Below are 27,768 nucleotides of genomic sequence, written 5' to 3' on the forward strand. Positions count from 1 at the left end.
CACTGGTGCCATATTCCACAGTTTCTGCCTTGCAAAGTCTGACCACCAAAACAAAGCCGTAATTTCATCACAGGATCATTTTAAACAATAATGCTGGAGAATAATTTTAGTCTTACTTTATAACAGTCACCACTGCTGAGTCACCAGATCTCTCTTTTCTTTTTACTTTAAAACTGGAGATGGCTCAATGAAAAGTACAACTCCAGCTTCTTTAATCACAGCAATTTAAAATACTTTTATAGAAGAAATCCATGAACTGGGATGAGGTAAATTTCCTTGGTATCTTCATTTTTTATCCTGCTATCTCTCTGATGCATTAAAACACTAATTAAAAACAATGCTGTAGGACAGAGAAAGAGAGGGCCATTTTTAAAAAATGGTTTTTGTGAAAGAACACAAACAATCAAAGCTGAGGAGGTTTAAACAGAAATTATGTTTTGCATTCTAAGTAATATTCCACAAAATCATCTGCAGCTTCTTCCTCAGCAGAGGCTTTCTGCTCAACCCAAGAGCAGGATAACATCACATGTTCATTTTACGGCCTGAGCTATGAAGCAGCAGAGAAACATCCTTTGCAGTTCTCACTTATGAATAAAGCTTTTATCAAATAAATCCCATTCCACCGGAACGACAATTGCACAAGAGCTCATATGGACATGGATGTGTGGAGAAAGCAAGGCAGGAGCTCCTCTCCAGAGGAGGATTTTAATATTATTTCAGCATAAATATTCCCAAAGAAAACACAGCTCCCCAGAAAATAACCATAATTACAACAAAGGTGGTACTTGCCAGCCCACACGGTTGTGTCGTGAGAGGCACAAGGTTGAATTTCGGGACACAAGGAGGAAGATGATCCTGCAGCCAGACTCATTTCCCTGCCCTGAGCAGTTCTGTGCCTCCCCTCACCCCGAGCCCAAACGCTGTAAAATCCTCTGCTGCCCCAGAGCACCTCAGACAGCTCAGCTGAAGTGTCAATGATTGGCAGCAGTGTAAATTTGGTGTGAAGGGGTGAATATGGTCACACACTGCTGCTGATCTAATGCTACCGAGTCACTTCTCTGCTCTTCCAGTAACCAGGCTTCCAACCTGGAGTCCTGGCATAACTCAGCGTCTGAGCTGAGAGACAAGAATCTGGATCTTCTTTTTTTACATAGGTGAGATAACAGAAATAAAATGCTATGGCTTCCCCTTTCGGATCTTTATGTGGGACTTCAGCAAGGGACAATAATACCTTGTGTGTTATCCAAGCCACACAGATCAGTTTGGAAATGTGTCTTCTACAGATTGCAAAAAGAAACTTAAGAATACCTTAAACATTAATCACTTGCTATAAAAAGGCCAGTTTTTCCTCACAGGATGGCTATATTTAGAGAACAGGATTAGAACTGCAGTAGAGGAGAACTAAAAGGGCATTATCATCTTAAAAATAATGTTTAATTTTGGTTTTTAGCCTATTGTCCTATAAGCAATCTTCCTACCATAACTGAAATGGGAAGATGGAATTATTTTTTCCTGCTTTTTCTCCTTGTTTATTCAGCAATTTTGAGCACATTTTGTGCAGAAGCCAAATTCCCACTCCCCCAACAAAAGCCATTTCCTGCTTTCACACAGCAACGAGAGAGAAATGTCTCAAGCTGTGGGAAACCACATCTGAAGGAAAAAAGACTGCGGGATATAACATGGCACACTTACAGCAGCACTTCAATCTACTTAAATCATTTTTCTAACTGATTAGCAAGAACTTCCCCATATTGCTTTAAATCATGTTAAATTTTTCCTTTTTATTGCTTTTCCTGAGATCTAGCAGGGTATGTTTTTCAACACCACTGATATAAATGAGTAATAAAACAATCCCCCATCCTATCTGGCCAGGCTGCTTTCTCTTTTACTGGCTTCAGCCTGAATAATGAAAATATCTACACCACAGAAACAGGACTCAGAATTGAAATTGTTTTTTAAATCCCTATGCTCTTCTCAGGCAGATGCTTTATTCTCAGAGGTACAACAGGAAAAAGCCATTTAATTAAAGGCACTCATCTTCAGACATCACAACTGCAAATATACTAACGTGTTCCTCAGTCACCAGAGGCTGCTGAATATTCAACCACATAAATCTCTTCAGAAACAGTAAAAGAGGTAGGTTACCCCAATATCAAAGGTGGAAAATACTTAAAATAAATATAACCAGTTAATACATAATAATCCCTGCCAGTGATGCACTTTGCTCACCCTAGTGGGTTAGGGGTTGGTGTTCGAATCAGTGGCTGATGTTCAAATATTTAATACCCCTGGCAGGTATCTTTCCTCTTCTTTTAGTCCCAGGGTCTAAAATTTTAATCCATGAAACATCATCGTGTGAACTGTCCCCTCATGAAGCATCCTGTGCTCCTGCTACACAGCATCATCAATGAGAAACCAATCAATAATTCACTGGGAGCCAGAGCCACAGGTTAGGAATTGCTTTGTTTACTGGAACTACCTTTTAAATGCAACAAGGCTTTGCAGAGCCACATCTCAGCTCTGCCACACAGCTCAGAAGCAGGACTTGGGGACACAACAGCGGCTGTGAGGTGCGAGGATGGATGTGTGACACCTGCCATCCCCGGGGACCGGCTCATCCTGGGAGCACGGAGATTGCTGGAAACACTGAGATGTGGGAAGAAGGCTGTGCTCCTGTAATGCCCATGGATGGCCCTTCCTTTCGGAAAGGAGACAAGTTTTACACAGGGGTGGAGAAGAGAGGTGGGGAGAACCTTCACTAAAAAGAAAAGAGAGGAGAAGAGATCCTCTGCCTTCAACCTGCTCCATATTTTGCCTTTTTGGCCCCTGCACAGATTCCCTAAAGAGCTTTGCAAGATCCTCTCTAACCCTTATTCCTCTACTTCAACACGTAAAGCAGCTGCATGGACAGAAACACAGCCAGCGAGTAATAGGAGCAAAGAACAAAAAAAAATACATTTCAATCTCTTAACAACAACAAAATCTCTGCTTGGGCTCTACTTGTTGCATCTCCTGCCTTGGGTGGGTGTGATCCCTCTGCTGCCACTCCAGCCCAGTGCAACTTGGGAAGGTTTCCCATTGACTTCTTTTACCCTACCCAGGGGCACACTCGGAGCTGCTCCAGCTCTCAGGGAAACCATCCCTTCCCTTCCCGTTGGTGCTGCGGGAACGCCCGGCTCAGGAAGCGCCGACTCAGCACCACAGTGTGATGGAAAACACAAATCCCTGCTCTCCAGTGGCATTTCAGCAGCTGGCACCCAGCTGGCACCCTCAGCTCTGCCAGGTGAAAAGCAAGGTGCTGAACCTTCCCTTCCCAAGCTCCCGCTTTGGTCCTGCACTTGGGAACTTAAACAAAGGGATTCGAATTCCTTGCTCATCTTTCCCCTCCTTTAGCAACCAAACCTTTTTCCCGGCACAATGCTGGACTCATTTCTAAGGAGAGCAATGGGCTGCTATTAACAAGACCAATAAATACAGGTTTTTCTGCTGAAGGAAATCAGAGCTCTAAAGGAGCAGGAGCTTATGTGATTGTAACTGCACCCTGTGTCAGATACAACCTGGTTTACATTAAGCCCTAGAAACAAGCTGCTTTTGTTTAGGAAAACCGTATCATGTAAATTTGGACATAACTCTAAGGATTCCGATTAATCAAAATCAAATAAGCTTAAAATGGAAAGACACAGATTTTCTCAAAGCTTACATATTTGCCCCAACAGGACCAACAGCCCAGGTTCTTCCTCCTGAAGAGGTTTCCCAAGCATCCATTCATCCCCTGAATCATTCCTTGCAGCAGAGGGAGAGGAGCTGTAGCAAACAATACTGCAGGGAAGCAACAAACAAAAAATAGAGCTCTACAGTTCCCTGGAGGTCTGTCTCAGATGTAGCCACAGTTGCTTCAGCTAAAATTCAGTTCACATGCAAACTCCAATTTGGTTTCCAGAGCCAAGGAGGGATCTCACTATCTTGTCTTGTATCACCATCAATGAAGGCTCTCAGGCCAAAACCTGCCTTACAAGAAATTTAGACTGTGGCGGAAAAAGTAAAATAATTCAATTTTTTTCCCATCAAGCTGGTTCTAATGGGAATAGAAAACATGGTATCCACAGCCTCCTACTGAATTCAAATGGTTTCTTCAGAGCATTTAAGGAGCTGAAGAGAAATTACACCTTTTTTTTCTCCTTAGCTTTTCCATAGTAAAAAATATATTTGCTTGTTTGCTTCTTACAGCAAACCCGCCCACCTTCTCCAAGAGAATGCAAACTGCGTTGGATTTCTAGCTGTAATTACAACTCTGCCTCTTGCCATTGAAAAGCCTGTTTACCTGGACTACATAAGAAGCTTGGTACATGGCTAAATCCTTACAAAGCATCAGAGATGGATAAGGAAATTACATCCAGGACATAAGCAAATATAAAAACTATAGGTGTATGGTCTTAAAACAAAGGAAATATGCTTGTAACAGAGAGAACTGCTTTTCTGGGTGCTATAATCATGTTAGGGAAACATTAAAAGCACCCAGACTACTACCTCTTGAAACACAGAGAGCTGAAGAGCATCTTTGATTTAAATCTAACAATCAGTTCCTCTGACTGCTGGGTCAAGGAAAGCAAAAAGCAAAAAAGCAAACGCAGCCAGGGAAACAGCTCTGCTGGTAAATGACAGCCACAATGCATGTGCACGAAATGCCTTTTCATTCATGTTTTTACCACCTCCCATCAGTTTGTATTTTCCAATTTGCCTGCGTGTCATAATACATAATAGATGACAGCAGCTCCATTACACATGGCATAGGGCACCCCACTCCGTACGGAGAGCTTTAGAGCACACATGGGTTTGCCAGACGTGTGCTGTGCCTTGTTAATAGAGGGGTGAGGGAGGCTGGGGTCTTTTCATTTTGTTTTCAAGTCTAAATGTGACCTGCCTACTTCCAGCGACAGAAGAAGTGGTTGATGTAACCACCTCTCATATCAAAGGGAGTGCTGTCATTGACTTCAGAGATGAGATCCTTTGGGCTCAAATAAGGGAGGCTGGAATAAAAGACAGGGAAGCTTGACAGAAGAATCTCCTTGTTACTTCTGGTACATCTTAAGTAAAACATCCCCGTGGCTTCCAGCAACTCACCCTGTTTAGCAGACAAAGCTAGCAGATAGAGCATCCTGAGCATCCTCTAATTACTGCTGGGGATGCTCACTGAAGGCTGTCAGTAAGAGGAAGAAGAAAACAAATTTATGTCTCTACATAATAAGCTGACAGTAGGCAGAATTATCTGTCAAAGGATTAACTCAGACTAAATATCAATTCAGTAATAGCAGCTTCTCCTCCTCCCAAGACCCAAATTCTTTCAGTATTTTCTAATTATACATATCCCACTCTTCCATGTATATATATTTATTTGGGTAATTTTCCTGTGTCTGAGGATATCAAATTGTGCAAATATTTCACCAGACTAATTTCTTTCAAACTTTTAAGAGCCACACAATGGATTCTTCCAGGTTTAAAAGACAGAAGAATAAAAAATGTGGTGGCAAGCAAGGGCTGTGTTTTTACACAGGTGGAGAGATAACTTTTATAAATACATGTGTATATACACCCTTACACACAGAAAACTGCTCACATCTCCTGTGCAGAAGGCTAAGATTATCCAGTTGAAATTTTTCTGAGTCTCTCCAGTAACCAACAAACAAAAGAAAAGATCATGCAGCAGAAGAAACATTGAAAAACAACCCACTGGGACACCAACATCTTGGCCCACTACCAATGATCAGTGACATTCAATTTCTTTCTTGGAGCCTGCTCCAGCTCCCACTGAAGTCAGTGGGCATTTCACTATCAACTTCAGTGGGAGCTGGCTCAGGCTTCAGTCATTTTCCTCTTGGATTGGCAAGGGATGCAAATATTAGAGACGCAGCACGTAGAGCTCCTGATGGGAGGAAATAACACATCAGCAGCCCTTTGGCTGATCAAGAAATGGGCTCTGAATGTAAATCCTGCCCAGTTGCTGCAAGGACAGCAACCATAATGCCCCGCAAAAGCAAGGTGTGGTTTGTGCTCAGGAGAAAGGAACCCTTTCCACTGGAGAAAAAACATGATTCAGAGATGACAACTGCCTAAGAGCTCCCAACTTTTAAAACCGTAGCAACGTTTCCAGTTTGCTAATACTTAAAAAACATTACCAAGAGTCAGAAATATATTGCTATTACAAATAAAAGCACTAAAGATGAAGGTGGCAGCACGTGGCAAGGTGATTTCTGCTCACACCCTCAGCAAGGCAGCACTGGCATCTCAGACAGCGCACGCAAGGTCACCGCCGCCAGACATGTGTGTGCAATAAATCCGTGCACACTGAACATCATCTCACTGTCACTGGATTTTATTTCAGCAGAGCCCACTCCTATTATCTGATGGAAACGTGCCTCCGATTGAGCTCAATCTGTGACCACCAGGCTGCCTGCTGCGATTTGCAAAGCACATGACAGCGCTCATAACGTCAACAGCGAGGTCTGAACCACCCCACTTTCATCTGCAGTTAACTTTTATTGTCAGGGGCTTCCCTCGGGCTTTCCCTTTTTTATCATTCCAAATTGACTTTTCTTTCTTCTTTAAATACAAGGGCAATTGTCTGCTGCCACTAAGTGCTAACAATCCACTATGAGCAGCAGAATACCCGGGGCTGTCAGTACCAATAGTGGGTGTATTACAAATACTTTTATCCTGGCTGAAACAAATTTACATTAAAATTAGCAATTTGGCATACACATGCAAAAAGGGCATATTTAATCATAGATATACTCTAAAATCTTAACCTAGACCCCTTTTCAGCATGGATTCTAACACCAAGTTATTTCTACAACTTTCCCTAGTGTTAATGAGTAATCCATCATAGGATACTTTGGAGGAACTCGGAAAGCAGCAGCTATTTAAGGAATTTGTTTGCCTCTGTGCTTTTTCTGACACTACTCTGCTCCAGTAATGATTCCTGATTGACGCCCCCCTACTCTAATGAACTCAGGGCAGCCAAATCCAACCCTGCTCTCCCTCTGTGGAGCAGCTCTCCTTAGGGCAATCAGCCTCTGCTGATGGCAGAAATGATGACTTCAGGGATGCTGTAACTGCGTGGGCAGCTGCCCAACTTGCCTGGGACATGGCCAGATGTTTCTGCCTCTGAGCCATCTCTGCCATTAAGGAATTTGCTTACGTGTGCAAAGCAAGTCAAATGCAACCTCATTAAAAAGCACTGGTAAAAGATACAGTGATAAGGGTATAAAGTCAGAACCTCAGACCAGAACTGATGACCATGACATCCTATGAGGATGTTCTTGTTTCATAAAACAAGCCTGTGTTTTCTCAAGGATAAAGAGATACCTCCATTCTTATCTCATTTTAAAGAGTATTTAGTTGAAGAAAGCAGCACAATCTCTTGGTGATTTATTTAATACAAGATTAGGAATACCTTCCACAAACTCTTCCCAAGGACATCGACAGTTACTGAATGATGCCTATGCTAAAACTGTATCTGTTGATTTTGTCAGGCCTTAAAAGATCATCTTGAAACCCTACAGGAATGACTTAATGCAAAAGACGAGTATGTTTATATATAAAAGGAGTCACTGAGAGAGATGACAATATAATTTACTCAAGTGCCCCCAAAATGTATAAATATATACACATACACCTTGATCAATACGTTCATCCAACAGAATGGATTCTTAAAAGGTTGTGAAAATTGTAGATTAAAAACCCTAAACATTGTTTTAGCAACATGTCTTTTATTGCCTGGTCCTTGGATCACTGTTAAAAATCAACACCAGTTTGTGAAGATGAAAATGCAACTTGTAGTGCTTTAAAGACAATGAAGCATCCATTTATTCCACCATATTATTAAAATAGATGCTTTCTATAGGAATGTCAGATGGAACTATAGAGAAAAAAAAATTAATTGCTGAAGCTACACATCAAAAGAACAAAGGATGCAGAAATGCTGTTAGGCCTGTATCTTACAAATATAAGAAGACACTCTCAAGCAAAGCTATCTGCTGATATACTGGAAAATGACAATAGGGAGCATACACCTACTTGTAAGGCCTATTACAGAGGCAAAACTATCAGTTACTGCTCTATCATTCCCCAATGGCTCTGAAGCACTTATCTCAAACGCACAAATGATGCCTCAACCATAATCAGAGCTACCTTAACAAGCACACTTTACATTAAAAAAAAAAAAAATGTAGACACCTATAGGAGGTTAATTTGTAGACCAGCCTTAGTGGATAAATACCTAAAACGTAGTAAGATACATATTCAGTAATGAATGCAGTAGTCAGACATGTTAAGATAAATGTGATTTATATAACTGTAATGACAAAAGGAGACAAGGCAATCCTTCTACAATCCATTCAGAGGTAAGGTCCATGGTCTAGCATTCCAGCTTAGCAGTCTGGGGCGGAGGGTTAAGGAGAAAAGACTGTTGGCTAAGTAAACTGATAAATCCTCTACCAATAAACTACAAAATCCTATTTACAAATGGGAAATGATGCTGCTATTTCTGCACACACATACACATCCGTGTACTTTCATATATGATTTAACCACCCAAAAAAGTGCTAAGTCGCTCTGAACAAGCACAAATTGTCTGCTTTTTCTTCCCTCCCCCAGCACATCTTTCCGAGTTGGCCTTCGGTGAGGAGAGATCTAAGGACACCTTGCTTATGCTTCATCACAGGATATAATACCATGACAGGGATGGATGCTGACAAGGGTGATGGTGACCTGAGAAACAGTATCTGTGCAGAGAAAAGCAAAAAGAAGCACCGAAAAAAGCATAGCGAAACGGAGCTCCACGCTGTGCATTTTAAATCAAAAACGCAGAGGTGGTGGGTTTGGGAAGGGGGAAGGGGCTGGGTTTTTGTTCGCTGGGAATGGTCATTGTGTTTGATTGATCATGCACCCGAAACACGAAAAGACAAAACATATGGCTCCCAGGCACTGCTGCACACACACCGACCGAGGTGCCCTGGCACTGGGCAGCGGCAGAAGACCTCACCCACACCCAGCCAGACCCCAACTCTGCCCCCGCAGCGCCCGCAGCGAGCGCTGAACAAAGGCCTCGGGCCCCCCAGCCAGCCCCGACCGCAGCGCTCAGGCTCAGGGCAGCGCAGGGGGACGGGGACAGCGAAGGGATCCGCACTTACATGGCCTCAGACGGCTCCCGGACCAGGCCACCTGTCTGTGCCTGCTGCAGGGACTGCGAGCCTCCCATCCTCAGCGTGCCCTGGGCTCGGAGCTAGGCGAGAGCAGGGCCGGCTTCCTCCGGAATCCCACCGGCGAGGAGCCCCGGCAGCTCTGGCTCTGTGGAGGCTGCAGTGCTGCAGTGCAGATGGAAACAGCTGCTCGCATCAGTGGCAGCACAAGCAGGAACACTTCGGCAGCTTCTCTTCTCTGAACTGTTGCCAGTTTTGGTGGTGGGTTGTTGTTTGGTTTTGTGGGTTTTTGTTTTGGTTTTTTTTTTTTCTGTCCAGATGAACGGTATTTATAAAATAAAACAAAATCCCGGCCACTGTGACAGGGTAATCATCTGCTAAACATCAGTGGTCCAAACAGCTCCGGTGCAGGCGCCTGGAACGCGGGACTATTGGCTATGGAAACTGGCTTTAAAAAAAAAAAAAAAATTTAAAAAAAAAAAAAAAAAGACGACGAAGAAAAGCAGACCCTCCCTTTAAGCACACATTGTCAGCTACTGTGGCTCTCTAAGGACCTACAGGCAGGACCATTATATTGTGTTGACTCAGCCGATTTGAAATGCAAATGCACGTGTGCACTGGGTGCCGCGCATACATTTCCCCCTCAGAACTGCCAAGCTGTGCGCATCGGGACGCTGGCGCACAGGATTAATACGCAGAACGGCTGCTTTCTTTTCATTTTCACGAACGAGCTCATCCCCTCTTGCAAAAAAACAAATGGAATCTTCCGTGAGGAACGTAGGGAGAATATCATGAGCAGCCAAGGTAAACAAGCCAATGTGGGAGCCGACCAGCAGCTCCATCCAGCGCTGGGGCACTTTAACCATTCTGCTCCTGCCTGCACAGACCCCCTTGCTGGACAGCGAGCTGGAGATGCTTAATATAGACGGGGAGGATCTTTAAACCCACAAACTACAGCATTCGTAACCCTACAAATCAGCTTATCTTTTTGCCACTGTGGAGGTAGCAGGGCAGTGGGAACTCTAAGATGGTGAAAAGGATGGGCACCATCGCTCTCCACATCCCTGTCTTTGGCAAACAACAGATGATTCACACACAAGCCGAGTTTCACATCATTAAAAGAGCAAAAAAACCAAAAAACAAAAAACCCCCTTCAGCTGCACTGCTGCCTCTACCAGGAATTAAACTCTAGGGATACAAATGGCTTGAACCTCTGTAACAATTCTGGATACATCACAGAGCAGAGAGATCAAAAGAACCAGATAAATTTAACGAAAATATTAAAATGTACTGACTTCAAGCACCTATCACAGCACAGCTTTTATATTCCAGTGCAGGCCTCATTAGGCTCACACTTCCAGTAGTTTTGGGATTTTTTTTCTCTGCTTGCATAAATAGAAATCCAGTTGGGTTTGCTTGCTTTACAGAATGACTACTGACTACACACGCAAGGTTCTGTCTCCAGGTGCATCCACAACAAACTGTTCTTGAGGTAAGAGGAAACAAGGATGTTTACAGAAGATGAAGAACTTTTCATTTCCAAGGGCTGCTAAAATTAAATTCTGTTTTATGAACACTATCAAAATAAATGACATCTTTCTCTACTTTTTTTAAACTATGGGGGAAAGCCTGTGAGCCAGCACTTTGTTCAGCCACAAACTTCCAAGCAAGATGTAATTTTGGGGCTGTTTTGATTCTGATAAAAGCCAAACCCTCATTTCTAGCATCTCATTGCTCAAGATTCATCCCAACTCCACCAGAGAAGCAGCAGCACCGCCTCACTCAGGGACTGAGCTCCAGAATTTCTGGAGCAGGGTTGGGCGCCTGAGCCACAACTGACCCCCAAACTCTGCAGCAGTGCCCAGCTCTGATCTTCTTTTGCCAAGGTGGTGGCAGCTCACTGCACCCTCTGTATTTGCCATTCACAAGTAAAGAACACAGAGAAAGTGAAGAAAGTGTATTAAACACTCCTATATGCTCTTTGGCAGTAGGTTTGAAATGGTTATTAACTCCAGGATTTCCATCCAATATGGGAAATCAATGGTATACCAGCCAACAGAGTAAAATTACATGTCTGTATCCAGAGTCCCTGTTAGGCTGAGGTTACAGCTCAGCTTCACTTTAGTGTGTGGTAACTCTGCTGAGCTACAGAGGACTGGTCTTTGAACATCATAACAGCTCCCTGCTGGATTTCATTTGTTACAGAGAAAAGGAAGTCTCAGAGAAAAGAAAAACCCTTAGAAAGGCAAACCCCATATTAAGTAAAGCCCTACCAGGTACCTGGAAGCCAAGAGGGAGAACACAGGCACTGTTTGTCCTGACAGCGAGGAAAACAGGGACACTGTCCTGACGGTGAGGAAAACAGGGACACTCCTAACAAGTGCAAAGAATACACTTAAAATGCCTGTGTCAAGTCCTTCAAGTTTCACGTGCATATTTATTAAATAAACAAAGGCCCAATAAAAGAAGGCTTGGATTGAATCCTATTCTGAGGCAGGCAGCATGGTCCTTTCAGGAGCTGTACAGTGGAGAGAGTTTTTTTTTCCCCCATTCTCCAATGTTTCTACACAACAAACATTCAAATTGCACTAGAAACGCAGGTCTTGGCAACCTGCAGGATGAAGGGCATCAGCCTTTGGAGCCCAGCCGTGGCCCTGGCCACTTGGCACGTTCTGTCTGGGTTACAGGGGGCTCTGGGTTATGGTGAGGGGCATCACAGGCAAGGCATTGCCTCCTTCTCCCCTCGCTCTCACCCCAGTTCCTGTGCACAGCTCATGGCACACCTCAGAGATTTCATCAGAGGACGGCTCACTGCCTCTAAGCTGCTCCTGCTCATAAAGGGGACAGGATTTCACTCTTCCCTTTGAAAAATAACCATCCAAGCAGCTCAGCTACAGCAACATGAACTCCTGATGGCCACGGTCTTTCAAAAAAAGGTGTGCTGTAACTGAGCCTTGGACTGGAGAGAGTTTGTTGCCTACGGGATGCAATAACAAATACTAGACTGATGTCTCTGGCCAGCCTGTGCAAGAAGCCAAACTGTAGATTTACTTCTGATTTGGCCATAAAATCTGTTACACTACAAAGCTGCAGCCCATCCTGACTGGTAAGAAATACCTCAGATGAGAGGGGAGCTCTCCCTCTCCTGCCTGGCCCCAGTTCACCCTTTAGGCCTGCCAAGAAGCATCAACTTAGTACTAAATTTAGTGCGGGCTTTTAAAAATACAAGAATTGTGTTGACACTCTGAGTACATTTTCTGGAACCTGAAAAACACACAGATGTAGCTCAAAAAGGAAAAAAAAAAAAATCCCACTGTAGCTTCAAAGGATTTAAGGATGCCCCAGGCACTTCAGCCTAGGGATTAAAAGACATGTAACAACTTATTGTGATCCCACTGCTGAAAAGACTATTTAAGTATTCAGTATCAACCTTTAAAATTAATCATCTTCTCTTTCTGCCTCTTTCACCCATTTAAGTAAGAGGTATATTTTGGCCTCTGCTAAATTAATGTTTTATTGAAACTGGATGTCCACTGATTAGTTGTTTAAAACACTGTACAGACTCCTAAATATTTGGTCTTATTCCATTTCATGTTTACATATAAATTCAGACTTGGGTCACTTGCACCCAATTTGAAATTTTTTGGCTTCCATCAAAAAACAATGCTGAGCAGGACTGTGATAAGGTTTGAGATACCGAAATTTATGTTCTGTTTCTTTGCTCTTGGCTTCAGCGTCCATCGTGCCAGGCATTTACACAAGTTATAAACATGACCACACATACATGCACACAGGAACATCAAAGAGCCTGCTGAAACAAAAGCCTCCCTCACACATCAATCCCCTTGGGAAGGAGTGCTGAATATTAAGCTGTACCTCCTAGCTGCAATGCATTACCGAGGTGTTGTGCAGAAATGAACACCATATAAAAGAAAATGCAAAGACAGAGCAAAACCAAACATCCCAAGCAAAAAGGGATTTCTCTGGTATCTGAACACTGCCACCACAGCTCTAAGGAACAGTGTACTGCCTACAAAAAAACCAAAGATGGGGAAATGTTTTTAAAAACAGATTATTGCTTAAACATAATTCTCCCCCTCAAAAACTTTATATCTATATCTATATATATCTATATATAAATAATTTTTTTTTTTTAAATGATACTGCCTTTGGACCCCAAAGCCTTGAATGCAGCCTGGAAAGAAGTTTTTACCCCAAAGCCTCCCTTATTTGTAGGCTGCCTGGTGTTTTCGAAGGGTTTATGGCAAGGCTATCCATAATATCAGACTGCTAAGGAACAGCAACATCTTTCCTAAAGGACTAAAAGGACCAAACTGCTCGAAAAAACTGACTCTGGATGGACAGAGTGGCAAAGCAAACCAGTGCCTGGGGAGGCTGGCTGCCTTAGAGAGCACATTAGCACATAAAAGCACTGACATCTTTTGAAGTGCAGTGGTGACAGCCCTTTTAGGACACCCAAGGCTGGAGACTCCCGTGCTCTAAAAGCCCTGCAGGAGCACCAGCCCTCCTTGGCCTCTGCTGATCTGACTGTGTCTGCCAAGTCCTTCCCGAAATCCAGGTCTCCTGGGACCAGCGTCATCTTTGTGTTCCAGGGAAGGTCAAGCAGGCTGTTTTCAGCCATGTGGGCACTCAGGTTCAGAGTTCATCTTTCTAAGGGTTATACAGTAGGCATCTGACAGGCTTTTAAAGAATTCAAGCATTCTTCACTGTAGGCTGCACAAAAATACATAGGTCTAGACATGTTGTGCATATTTCTGTGCTCCTTTGCTCACTGTGCATTTTGTCAGTCCTGGGACACCTTTGTTTCTTTTTGCTTCGTTTTTAGTCTGCAAACCAGACTTTCTTGCACCTGTAGCCCGACTTTTGCTCCTTAGTCTCATCTCCCTCTCTAAAGAGAGCAATAGAGGATGTATCTTATAATTTCCACTTCCCTAAAGGAGAGTCACTTAAAATTCCTCCTCAAGGAGCTGAAACTGCTGCAAGGCATTTGCTACCCTTCCTTTGGTTTTCTTCACGTTTTCTTGCTGACTCCAATCCTATGTCATGCCCAGAGATGTGCCACAAGGAATCTTTGTGAGACCACATCCATCTTGGGTTGTTTTTTCCCAGCCAGGTCACTCCATGACCCAGCTCACCACCTGTACTGCTGTGGGACAGGGACAACACTTAACACTGGTGCTGCCATTGCCTCCTTCAGAAAGTCACAGCTAAGCACAGAAACCCAACCAAACCCCTTTTCAATCTTTCTCTCCAGAGATGTGATTCCATTTTTTTTTGCTTCAGGGAATAGAAGAAAATTAACTCTATTCCAGCCAAAACCAGGACACCGCAGTATTGTATGTGAGCAGACCATAATTTAAAATTAAAAACCCTTATTATTTTATAAGATGATAACCCAAAGAGGAAACCTAAGTAAACTACCTCCTGGAGGGCCAAGCTGGGACCTCTTGCTGCTATCAGGTAGCAAGAGCAGGGAAAGAAAAGCAAATTTCTTTCTCTCCCTTAATTTTATGAGCACCTTTGTGCTACAGATAAAAGAACAAGTATGAAAAGTTAGCTGAAATGCGCAACAAATTTATCCCATTTCGGTTTACTGGCAAAAACCAATGAGAGGTTAACACAAATGGTAACATCTATGCTTTAGTAGTACCTAATAAATAGACATGTACTGCAGTTTATAGCCACAGTATAATTAAGATATTATTATAGTCTATAATTAGCCATTTCAAGACACATTCATTGCCATCCTTCTAAAATCCAGCTATCCTTAACTTAATTCCATTCCAGTACAGCTAAATGAGAAACTCAGCCCTACATGGAGAGCAACAGACCCTCCGATTGAAACCATAGGTTTAGTGGGTTTTTGTTAGCTGTAGGTTTTGGGTTAGTTTTTTCTCAGCATTTATCTTTTAATGGTCTAAGAGTGGGGCACTGATTCACAAATGGAGAGCATAAATGAAATCTGAGCAGTAAAATAATTACAGAGTGTTAAAGCAGTGGGATATTTTTCAATATAGTTTCCAAGGAAAACAGAAGCAATTTGTTCGATTGCCTCTGCACATCACTTGGCACAACACAACCCTATCTGTGTCACCATGGCACAAAATTATACACCACCAAATAACACAAGGAGATCCTAGGTGTAAGGCTTCACAGATTTAACTAGCTCTTACAGATCAAATACTTTGATAGACACATTGTGTGCTCCACCACTTACCTAGATTAACACAGTGTGAGTGCTTTATTTGCATTGATACACTCTTCATGAAAACACACAATGTCTCAGAGTTTTAAGCCTGAGCACACTGACAGAATTCCCATCTGCTAATTCCAAGAAAATAGAAGTGACCAGTGATGATGCAGCCAGGATGGACACTGCAGCTGACAAGAAACAAACATCAAATAAAAGTAAAAATAAAAATAAGAAAAAACATAAATAATTGTGCCCCCTCCCCACTGATCACTGTTTGGTTGTTAAAGTCACTGCTTAATCTAAATTGCAAGTGAGATGAATGGCATTAAGAGTTATGAATAACCAAGATGCCTGCTTAGTTATTGAAATTTCCAGCATGGGAAACCCAGAGGAAAGATAACAAAAGGGGCCCTGCACGGTGCTGCTCGGGATGCTGGGGGGGCTCTGGGCTTTCAGAGGCTGGCGGTGAATTACGATCAGCAACGTGAGAACTGAACACCCCACAAGATTCCACGTTCAAAAGCCTTCTATGAAATTGAGGAGCCACACAAAGAGGGAGATTAGGTTTCCCAGAGCTGAGCACACCCCCGAGTTTGGGTGCTTCCCTCCTTCCTTGCCCTGGCTGTGCAGGATCCCCCACAGGAGCGAGGGCTCTGCCCCACACAGACCTACAGAGGAGACATGAGTTAAGGGTCAGGGCGGCCAAACCCCTGTGCAGAGCTCACACCTCACTTCGTGCAGCCTCTGGCCTCTCATTTGCTCCTTTGCTTTCCCCTCCTGCCAAGGCACAGATGCTTCAGTTTCAGATTCTGGGCTCTATCACACTACTACTGTAAGAGCCAAGCCTGAATTCCTTGGATCACAAACAAAACTTTAAACTCCTATTTACCACATTTCTGGCCTGGGACCACAAGCATCACCACACCAAAGGAGGGAGTTTGTTCTGCTGCTGAATATGCCTCTGCAGACCATGTCCACAAGCCAAATGCCCAGGTTCTGCTGACATTTCCGAACACCAGAATTGCAGAAACATCATCACAGACGACAGGAGCTCATCTTGTTTCCATGCTTCTTTCTAAGCCTCTAAACATCCCGAGGTGTAAGATCCCTAAGGCAGCTGGAGCCAGGCTTGTTAGGAAAGGAGCTGCCTAATGCCAGGAGGGGACTGACATTTTTAAGGGCTTTCATGCACCTGCCCTCAGCTGACAAGATCACTGCTGATAAAGCTCTCCCGGGGGCACCTTGTTGCAGGAGATTTCAGCAAGCAGAATCCAAAGGCCTCTTGGCCTCAGGGCCTAAGTAAAGAATTAGATTATGAAAATGCAGGATGAAGAAACCAGACAAGAACAGTACTCCCCCCTGGTGCAATGCTTTGCTGTGGCTGCTAAGGATGGGCGGTCAAGTGACTGCCTTAAAGAAGCCAGCTTACAGCTTCAATTTGATTTCATGAGAGTTAACACAAAATTGGTCTGAAGTATGCCTAGTATGTTTCAATGGTTTCTTTAAGCTTTTGTTTTTAGAAGATTTAGCATTAGGGGTAGGGTGCCCCAAAAGTACAGGCCATATTCTAGCGTAACAGCGATTATTTAGAAATACAAAATACACCTGACTCAACAGTTTTAGCCCATGTATTACCTGCTCTAGGACAAGAGGTGATCCCCTACAAGTCCTCCACCCTCCTGGCAGTGTCAGGAGCTGTCACCATGTGTCACAGTGCCATGGAACAGCATCCCAAGCCAGGTGTGTAATCTCTTAATCTGTACTTCCATGCTTTTGTAGGATGCAGAATGATCAATGCTGTTCTAAAGCTCCTCCTGGATGGTTTAATTAGTGTAACAACATACTCATTTTCATGCTGCTGAACCTGTTCTAGCAGCAAGGAAATTACCATAAATCGCCTGAGGGAACCTGTAAAATACACAGGAATAACAGGCGAACAGAGGGCCTTCATCACCCTTTTGTCCACCGCCTCAGACTGAGAGCAGCTTCACAAGACACACAAATAATTGCTCTCTTTGAGCAAACCTGCAGGCAGAACACCCCAGAGAGCCCAAATTCCCAGCCACCATATGGTTAGAAAACAGGTGACATTTCCCACTTGTGTCAAGCACCCATTAATGCTCTGCCTTCTAAAAATGAAGCTACTGGCAGCTATTTGTTGAATTGCTGCTGGCTGATGGAAGCTGTTTCTGCCAGCACACACCAAGGGGGTCTCTGGGCACCCTGCCCATCAAACACTCAGGACTGTCCCCCCAAATCATGGGCTCACCCAGATAACCCCACCACACCAGTCCCACACCCAGCTACAAGAAAATGCACTTAATCCACAACATTTGGGGCTTGGAACACAGAAGACATCCCAGACTTTGATGCTGTTACTTGGTAATAAATTGAAGACATCTACACAAAGCATCCTCCTGCCTAGGGCTGAGCAGTTCTGAACACACCACTCAGGAAACAACCCCCTTTAAAAACCTGGAATGGTGGAAATGGATGAAGAGCAGCACTGTGGTTCACTCCTGTCCATTTTTTACAGGCTGGCTGGTTATGTGGAAGATATCTTATTTTTTATGCTGTTTTTCAGGAGATGGTAAATGATTTTCATGGTATCAGCCACAAAGCCTCAACAATCCTTGGGGTTAGTTTACAAGATCTAAACAACTTCGTTTCAATGCCTTCATTCTGTTGCTATCCTAAAAAAAGCATCACTTCACTTGTGCACCACAGTCCAGACACACACTACTACCATCCAGTTCACATGACAAACATACAAAACTACACCCTCCTTCCCCACCAAAAAAAAATGCCCAAACCCAAAAAATCCTGCAAACTCCCACATTTTGGAAAGAAAGAGGCATTTGTACCCCTCACTTGTACTTCTCATCTCTTCCTTGCTCAGTGCACTTGTAAACTTAAAAGGTTGTAACACATTCCTTTCCAAAGGATTAAATTCACTCAAGGGAAAAAAAACGTGAGTTTTTGAATCCCATTTAATCCCTTCTTGGTTTTGAAAACGTCATTAAAAGCAACTCAGTCTAGGATTATCAGTGTTGGTCAAAAATGAAGGCAATACATCAATTTTTATTTCCTTAGTTTTACACCAAGCCTCTCTGAAGGTGGGCAAAAGGAGAAAACTTGTTTTCAACATACAATCAAACAAATAAAACCCAGAAGTCATACAGCTTATCCTGTTTTTCTGCCTACACCACTTATTCAGCTTTGTTTCCTCCCAGGGAAGCATTATGAAACATTTTGGAAACCAACAACACAGAAAGCAGAGCTTTGTGTAAACGCTGTTGTGACTTTCTGCTTTCAGAGAGATTTGCTGCTGTGCTTCCAATTGGTTCCAGGCTCATTTCAGGAAAATTAGGTAAGACAGAAGTGTGTATTTAATTTCAGAGATTCAGAGATCAACAGACATTCCCTGTCTATCCAAAGTCTCTCAAAATGATCTGACTCCAGCCTGCTTCAGCTGTTGAAAGAAAACTGACCCTGTATCTGACAACAAGGAGGACCCAGCTCTCCATTCCCATCAGCCACACAGAATATCACAGGTGCAGTTTTCAAAGCAGGTAATGAGGCTCCAAGTAGGGACATGCTCAAAACCAGCACTTGGTTTTTGTTCTCCAGAACAAATCATACCCATCTCTTCCTCGCAGGACAAAGGGATGGATCAGCTCCTCAGAGACTTCCCAGCTCTGTCCGTAGGGCTTCCACAAAGAATCAGCCACTCTCTAGCAATATTTCAGCACTTCTCTCAAATTATGAAGTGTCTTGACAGAGTTCATAATGTGACCATCATAATCACAGAGGAGACTGAAACGCCTCAAGGATCCATTGTGCAGAAAATCATGCAGTGGGGCCCAGCAGTTGCACAAGTTCAGCACCTTGGCAGGCACTTGCCATAAATGTGACAAAGTGAAACACAACCCAATTTGCAGGCTATTATTTTCCATGGCTGATTTGACTTGAAACACAGGAATCACATAAAAATGCAAGGTAGTCTCAGAAGTACTTACATAAGGGCTGATCACAGCAGCAGACAGCAGTTTGGACAGTAACGTATTTGCTTTTCAAGAGGATACAAGAATGATCTTTTGTCCCACAGACAACTCTAACTCCCACCTCTGTGTGCATCTTAATTTGCATTAAGATACAAACACACAAGTTCAGCTTTGGAGAAAGAAGCTGTGGGTGACAGGATCACTATTCTCAAGGAACAATGAGGATGCTGGGAGTGCCCATTTGGGCTGCTGGAATCCTAGGCTGGATTTTGATTCTACATTAAGTTAAGTTGTACTGATAGAACACGTTGCCTGAAGAGGTTGTGGACTCCCCATCCCTGGAAGTGTCCAAGGCCAGGTTGGACAGGGCTTGGAGCAACCTGGGATAGTGGAACCTCTACCTCATGGCAGGGGTAGAACTGGATGAGCTTTAATGTCCTTTCCAATCCAAATCATTCCATGATTCTACTTAATTACACCACTGTTTACCCCATCCAAGAGTTTCGTACACACAGACACTTACATTAATGAACACACTACATCAATATCAAAACAAAACAGGAACTTCAGAGGCACAAGCCAATCTAAGTATGTAAGCACAGCAGCTCTGCTTGCCTGCTGAGCTCTAAAATTATTTCTCCTGTCTTTGAAGCTGAATTCTAGTGAAAAGGAAAAGAAAATCCTCATGTTTTAGTGGTTCTGATTTGGATTTGTAAACAACAGTCATCTGTGACTACACTACAGCACTCCCAGAAAGCAAAATTCTGGGTATTCATACAGTTCAAACAATTTTGGATGATTCTCTGGAAAGAGCCAACATCTTGGGGTGAGTATTTTCTAACTTAAAATCTCACCTGCCCACTTCTCTCCATTTTTAGAGGATAACCACAGTATCTACCCTACAATTCCGAAAATCCTCTCCAGCTGACAGAAATTGCATACTGGTACGAAACACTTCTGTTCTCCATCAGTGGCTCACAGGCTAAAACATGTGGGTCCAGTGCAGTGTCATGGAAGAAAACTAGAAAGACTTGGCCTAACTGTGCTTCAGCAGCACATTCACTGAAAGTGACGAAACCATTTTTCTGATTGAAATAATCAGAAGTTTAGAAGAAATTATTAATCAACATTTCCTAGATATTATAGTCAACAGTTTTTTCAGCAGCATTTGCTAATAGCTACTTGAGCACTGTTCCACAGCAGAACATGTCTATTGTGTACATTTTAATTCATAATTCAGAGTATCCTCCTGCTGGCAGCAGCATCTTTTGACATTTCTGAACTGAGCTTTAGTGGCATAACTGTGTTTCCTGTGGTGTCTCCTGTCTTGTATCCCACTTGTCACAACCTGCCAGTCTGTATTGGTGGGGTGGGGAGCGCTGCTCTCCAGGGAATGCCCATTTCATATTCTCAGCTGTGCTGTGACCTTTTCCATTAATAGATGTCACAATAAGGGCAGGCCTTGATTGCTGAGCCACAAGAGCAGACTGGTTAATCAGCCTCAGACAGGCGTCAGCTGAAGCTCTGACAGGAATATCCAAGCACATGTCTCAACTATATTTGAGATGGGATGGTTGGAACGACATGATCTTTCCTTCCAACCCAAATCATTCCACAAGTCTATGGCTCAGTTTGGAGGTTTTCAAAGCAAAAAATGTGCTGGGCCTCCTATCAAAACACTATGCAACAATGAGTGTAAATCTGAGGCAGTGAAACGTTTCACTTTGAAACCAAGGTAACATTTACTCAGCAGGAGCGAAACCAAGCTGAACAACTTCTTCCTTCACTACTGACAGTGACAATGCAAATCAGGTGTGGGGTGGGGAAGTTGCTGGCAGCATCTGAAGGGGAATGAGCAGAACGTTCCTCTTAAATAGACCTGAACTTGCATAGTTTCACACACGAAAACAAAATAAAAAAAACAAACTTAAACTTTGAGAAAGAAAAATATTGGGAAAAAACCCTAAAAAATGTTAATGTAAAAACAGAAGGAAAGATCAGCATAGTAGTAAGCAGTGTAGCCTAAGCTCCCTCTTCTGGTATTTTGGAGTAAATATACTGGATTAGCCAGGTCTTGATAAATCTAACATTTGGATTCAAGATCTAGCAGCGAAGTGTTCGTGTAACTTAGACAAAACACCTGTCAAACTTAGTCAGCCTCTTTCACACTAGTACCATTTCTTAAGCAAAAGATGTAAAGACATGGAAAAGTCTTGTAACAATTGAAATCACACAATACCTCTTTTTTTCCCTTGTGAAACCTTCAGTTTCTTGAGCAGGCAGCTCTACACCATCACCAGGGGCCACAGCCAAAGGTACATCCTCAGAAACGTGGTTATCAACTTCTTTGCAGCTATCAGGCTTGGAAGTGCTGCAAAACAATTATTGAAAATAAGCTGACAAATATCAGAAATGCCCATGAAGCTTTAATGAAGTCTCTTCATAGGATGAACTTTGGCTGGATCTACAAGGAGCTATAAGGACCACATCATCCCCTCCTGAATTCCCTCTCTCTCCCACCTCCCACAAATTACTTCTTCCTACAAACATTATTTCACTTAACTTCTCAGCTGACCACATAATCAGTAATATTGCAAAGTCTTGACAGCTCTTACAGACCGTAACATTAAGTGCCAGAGGAATTTAAGCATATATGAAATCAGTATAGTAAATAAATCACTAATGACAGCTTTGCTGCTCTCACACAGCCCTTTCTCCCCAGTGTACAGCATAAACATTTGATTAAGTGATCTGTGTTTTAGGAAAAAACCCTAAAAACGGGGACTAAAGCATTCTCTTACTTTAAAAGCTCTCCCTAGGCTGTAAAGCTAAACACAGTAATCCCAGAACTCATTACATGGATGTTAAGTCCCTCTGCTCAGCAAAGCCCCACAAGCTCAGGAGCAGCGCAGTAACCACACAACTCCCCCTGCTCTCAGCCACACTCATTAAACCACTGACAGAAAAGGAACTAAATAACCAATGACTTCATGTCTCAAAAGCAGGAGCAGTTTAAGGTCTTGTCACGCCACACTGTCCCTTCTAGGGCACCTCAGACACACCAGAGGGACACAAATGTCCTGGGGTAGCAGCCACACACAAACAGCCTCCCCTCCTGCCGGCTGCTGCTTCCAGAGATACAACACAAATGTTGATGGAAATGTTGATGGAGACAGGACGTGGCTGAGAAGCTTCTTACAGGTTTCCTGAACTAAATATAAACAGCTATCTTAGTCATTCCTTTTAAAAATTTCTCTCCTCTTCCCCCAGTAATTACACTGGAACTGTAGGCAGCAGATTAAATTGTGTTACTGATTAAGAGTCAGTAAGGTCCAGGAACAGGCTGTTCCCTTCTTTGGTGCATGTATACAAAGGACAAACCTAAAGCACAGCCCTAACTTCAGTCACAGTATGTAGGAGCACGAGAACAGCCATTTCCCACTTGTCCACTCAGTTACTGAGATCCCCAAAGCTCTCTGTGAGTGTAGTTTACCTTGATTAGCTTATATCCACGGAGCTGCTTTGTCCCATATGGGATAACTGCCCTGCTACTTCTAAGAAATTACCTCTGCTTTCCTCACTCCTTCCTTCCTTTCCTTCCTTTGGGTTGTCCAAACTGGCCTGACGCTGACACAGACACCCTAAATCTTCAGCCCCATCAAGTTAATACAAATAAATAAATAAATAACGATTAAAAAGCAGGCTGCTTCCTTTTTCATGCAAAGGCCTTTGTCCTTGGCTAAAAATGTCTCTGTCCTAATACAGTAACAGCATCCCCTCTATACCAAGGCGCTGTGACTATATAGGGGCACACGGAGAGCAGCGAAAGTAAGATTTTTAAAGCAGAAAAAAGTGAACTACTAAAAATAAGTGAGTGCTGAACATCTGTTTGGAGAGGAAACAAAGAGTTGCAAAACCCAAACAATTCACAAGAGGGCTCAGCCAAACAAGAGCACCAAAGGCACATAAAATTATGGCCCTGGTGTTACGGACACACAAAGCCCTACCTGCTTACAGTAGCACCTGATTCACCCACACTTCTTCAGACAGGCCCAAATGGCCATCTGCAGCCCTTCAGTTTCCCCCTTTAAGTCTTCCCACATCAAATGAAACAATTTTCAGAGACACTTTGACTAATGAGTGTCATTCCCAACACTAAAGCAAAGCTTGCCATCGACACACATGGATTTCTAGAAGAGCTCTGCTCCCTGCCCTTCACAAAGCCCTGCCTCCACTCCTCCTCCTGCTCTGACAGACTGCACAAATTGAGGCAGGGGAGCACAGAACAGCAACCCTGTCCAAAATACAGACTTTCTGTCCACTCTAAACTCTCCAGCCTAACACAGCATCAACTTGCGTGTGTGTCAACTCACAGTACTTTTATCACCTCAGACATGAAGTGGCTACATTAAAACCTCTCCACAGCTATTATTAAAACAAGATTTTCCACTAAACTTATTTCTCAACTTGTAGTATTTTAATGGTTGTAGCTAGAATACTACCAAAAGGCCCAAGTCTTCTCAGTGCACAGTAAACTATACATTGACCAGTATTTATCCTGTGGAGTAGAGCGGATCAGAGAACAAGCATTTTCAAGCACCATCTCTTTTAAGTAAACCTCAAAAATCACTTTCTGACTATCTGTGAGCACAGACAAACCTGGGTACTCCTGCCTGCTTGTGCTGCCAACACTAAGAAGTACAACCCTAAACAAAACTCATACAGGAAGTGTTTTCTAATCTGTCATTTTTTCCTGGACATTTGCAGGTTTGGGGTTTTTTTTCCCACAAGGCAGGAAGGAAGCTGCAGGGAACAGACACTGCTCAGAAGTGTTTCTCACCTCTAACCTGGAGCCCAGCTAAGCTGTGGTCTTGTACAGCCAGGGCACTTATTTGCCTTCTCTGCCTTTCCAACCCAAACATTCCTCATACAACACAGAAGTCCTGTTGCAGAGCTCTGCACCTGCAGAGTAAGGAGAAAGCTGTGTCTGGCCAAAACTTCTAGTGCAATATGTACTGGCAAATCAGAGTGAACTTGGCCTTCCACTACTAAACAAAAATGCTTGGCAGAACTGCCAGTGAACTTTTTACCTAATTCTTTTCAGGGCACTTCTCTGTAGATAAGAGTAAATAAAATTTTACTGAGCAGATGATAGCAGGTTGTCCCTGATCAATATGGCATCAGCAGGAGAGAGGCAGTCAATCACCCTCAAGAAGCAAAACAAAAATAGAGTTTCCTGACTGAACAGATGGAAGGACAACCTGATCTCTTACTCTGCCTGGCCATCTGGATGCCATTTAGCACAAACTGACCCCCACCCTATATGTACCATTATTTTTCCCTGTCAAATGATACCATCTGCATTATGTGACACCCCTGATGGGGAAACACATGGAAACGAAAGTACATTTAGTAAATAACTAAATGTTTTGGGGGAAAACACTTTATGATTGCACCTTGCTGCAGACAGACTGGAATAACACCACGCCATTCAGGAGCCCTTGTAACATTTCCATGTTGCAGAGGTACCCAGCAGGCATCACAGAGACACCACATGCAGGTGCATTAGAGAGCTGTACCCAGTCATACTAAAATGCAGGGGTGCAGTGCTTCTACATAAAATGCCAAAAAAGCAGAGACTTTAGTAAGATTATCTTACTTATATGGGCAATAATCTGCTCCATGACACAGGTGAATTGTTGATGATGGATAAGGCAATGACATAAAAGAAAAAACATCATCAAGGCTCTTCCCTCAGCTAAGAAAAGCCCAGTCCTGCTATTACTGATCCTGGCTGTGAGCATGATCACATGTGTTTTAAGAGCAATACTTTCATTTGCTACCAACATCATGTTGTTATCAGCTCAGGACTAAACCCCAGGGAAGTCAGCAGAGCTGCTGCTGCAGGAGGAGCTGCACCATGACTGAACCCACAGGAGCTAAAGCAGGGGTGCAGATGCATTGATTTAACCCCTCTTCTGCCAACCAGCAGCACCTGGGGGTGGGAACAGCGGCAGCCTTTGAGTTTTCCATGCTGGGACAGCAGGAAACCCCTCTGCAAGGCTCACAGAGAAGCTGGCGAGTGACAACAACCTGGACAGGAAAGACAGGTGAAGAAGAACAGGTAGGCTTTTATATCCAAAGCTGCACAGAGATGCAAATTAAAGGAGAAAGAAAAACAAACAACACTGACAAGAGTTAACTTGTGCAGCATTTAAAAAAAATATAAACAAAAGAGTTAAAACCAACAAACACAGAAGAACCACTCACAGCCAGCTTGACTGCAGCTGACCACAGTGTATTTCTCTGTCAGTTTCCTCTGTTTCAGGAACTGGAAAACTACCTACATCCAACGTGAAATACCCCTGGTTTGCAACTTTTTAGTGCTGAACCCTTGCAAAAATCCTTGCAGCTCCCTCAAGGTCAGGATTTGGAACACCAGGCAGATCCTGTGGTTGCTGCACAGTCTGTGTGCCCTCACCCCTACTGGGCTCAGCCACCCTGGATGGGGCAACCACAGCTCAGCACCAGCACAGCCTGCACAGCTGGGATGGAGCAAGGAACCCCGAGACAACCTTCAGACATCAACAATAAAAACATTTTAAAGGCACAAGTTATGAAGCAGATCAAAAGAAAAGGTAAAATATAATTAACTCGAAATTCCGGATTCAGATGAGAATGCAAACAGAGTGAATTCATGAGGTTTACAAGAAACAGTGAGTTAAAACACTCTAAGACTGCTCTCCCTAAATGTTTAATCATAGCTTGTGTGCCTTTTTCCCTGCAAACAGCAAATTATCGCCCCAAGGGCACACAATCCTCTGTTCCAGACTGTAGTCCAAAGACCATATACAAATCTTCCTCGCACTTTCGGTGTTAGTCTTTTTTCATGCCTCCACATTAAGAAAGTAGTTCACAGCTCCACCTCAGTTAATGCTCGCTCTTTTCTAACTGCCTCACTACTATGGCCAACAATCCATTAGCAAGAAACAGAATCCACAAAAAACCCATCAGTAACCCAATTACATTTGTTAAAAACAAAGAAACACAACTCTTTTGAGTAAAAAAACTCACAAGAACTGGAAGAAATCCACATCATTAGCTTCCCACTTCTCTAGATCATCTTACTCAGACTGTAGGAAAAAGTTTGTTTCTCACAGACTCACTCAGCCAGCATTAGTGACTAACCAGCTTGGGGACTGGTGGCAGACCAGGATGGGCTAAACAGCAAAGTCACCCAGCTTTTAAGGAGGATTGAGCAAACCACACAAGGTCCCTTCTGCCTTTGATGGTGTATTATTGTGACTTCAGCTAACAACTTTAATGCTAGCTTAAATATACTGTGTGTGTTTACACTCCACTGAACTCCTGGTGATTGAAGGGTACACACACCCTACAAGGCTTCCTCTATTGTTAAGACAAATTTATATGCCCGAAGATCCTGACAACCCTACTACCACCAGCACAAATAAAGCGACAGTTTCCCCTCTCAGTGCAAGCAAAGGCAGACAAAAAGGCCAGAGTCCAACAGAGACACCTGAATGCTTTATAAGTAACATTATGCTGTTAAAGAACTTTTCAAAGAAAATGCCCAATGGATTAGTTACCTTATACTACTAAAAAAAAATATATATATATAAGGACAGAAAAGACATAGGCCATACATTACACCTTCACGTGTCATGGCCCTCCTATGTGCTGAAGTGGCAGAATCTCAGACAGCATCTTATTTTGGAAGTTTTCACAAGGGGAGATTTAAACTCTGGTACAGATCTCTGCTGACAGATACAGGCAGACTCAGCAAACCCATCAGCAACTGGCCCTACCAGACATTTATCCATCCAAGGAGGGTGACAGCAGTTCCTCAGCCAGCCTACACCCTCCCACACCAGGGAGCAGCCACTGTCCCTGCCCCAGGGCACGGCTCTGGACAGTACCTTGCTGCAGTCAGCTCAGCAGCTCCCACGGGGACAGCATTTCCAAGGGCTGCAGGCACAGCTAAGGGATGCTCACAGAGATCGAGGGGAGAAGCCAACTGATTAGCATCACCTGGCCCAGGAGGGCTGTGGAGAGAAAAGACAGAGAGAAAGGCAGCCTTAGATGTCTGAGTTATTACAGAATGTTGTTTGCCTGTCGGAATTTCTGGACTTGAGCATGAACGAGCTAACTTGTGTGTTAGGGGAGGCAGAAAAAGTTGGCATTTTTAATCTAAGTTGCTTTTGTTCCCACAGGGCTGAAGCCTCTGGATTTTTGTCTGAGTTACAACTGCAGGAGCAATGAGATAGTACAATACAACAGCATATTAACCCCATCGTGCTTCTGATTGTGAAAAACAAATGAGAAATGAAGCTGC

At 43.3% G+C, this 27,768-nt stretch overlaps 1 protein-coding gene across 15 annotated transcripts in view; it reads right to left on the bottom strand.

Moving 5' to 3' along the window:
• TACC2 (transforming acidic coiled-coil containing protein 2) overlaps nt 1-27,768 on the bottom strand; it is a 130,060-nt gene that overhangs the window by 47,438 nt on the left and 54,854 nt on the right. For 14 of the 15 annotated variants that reach the window (XM_032115822.1, XM_032115821.1, XM_032115827.1 and 11 more), the window contains exons 5-6: nt 27,353-27,478; nt 21,655-21,786 (exon numbers count right to left, since the gene is read on the bottom strand). In XM_032115822.1, the coding sequence (XP_031971713.1) occupies nt 21,655-21,786; nt 27,353-27,478 (258 nt within the window). The remainder of the gene's footprint in view (nt 1-21,654; nt 21,787-27,352; nt 27,479-27,768) is intronic. The other variant, XM_032115831.1, reaches the window with a different exon arrangement.

This window comes from Corvus moneduloides, chromosome 8, assembly GCF_009650955.1.
Source record: "Corvus moneduloides isolate bCorMon1 chromosome 8, bCorMon1.pri, whole genome shotgun sequence".
Taxonomy (NCBI): domain Eukaryota; kingdom Metazoa; phylum Chordata; class Aves; order Passeriformes; family Corvidae; genus Corvus; species Corvus moneduloides.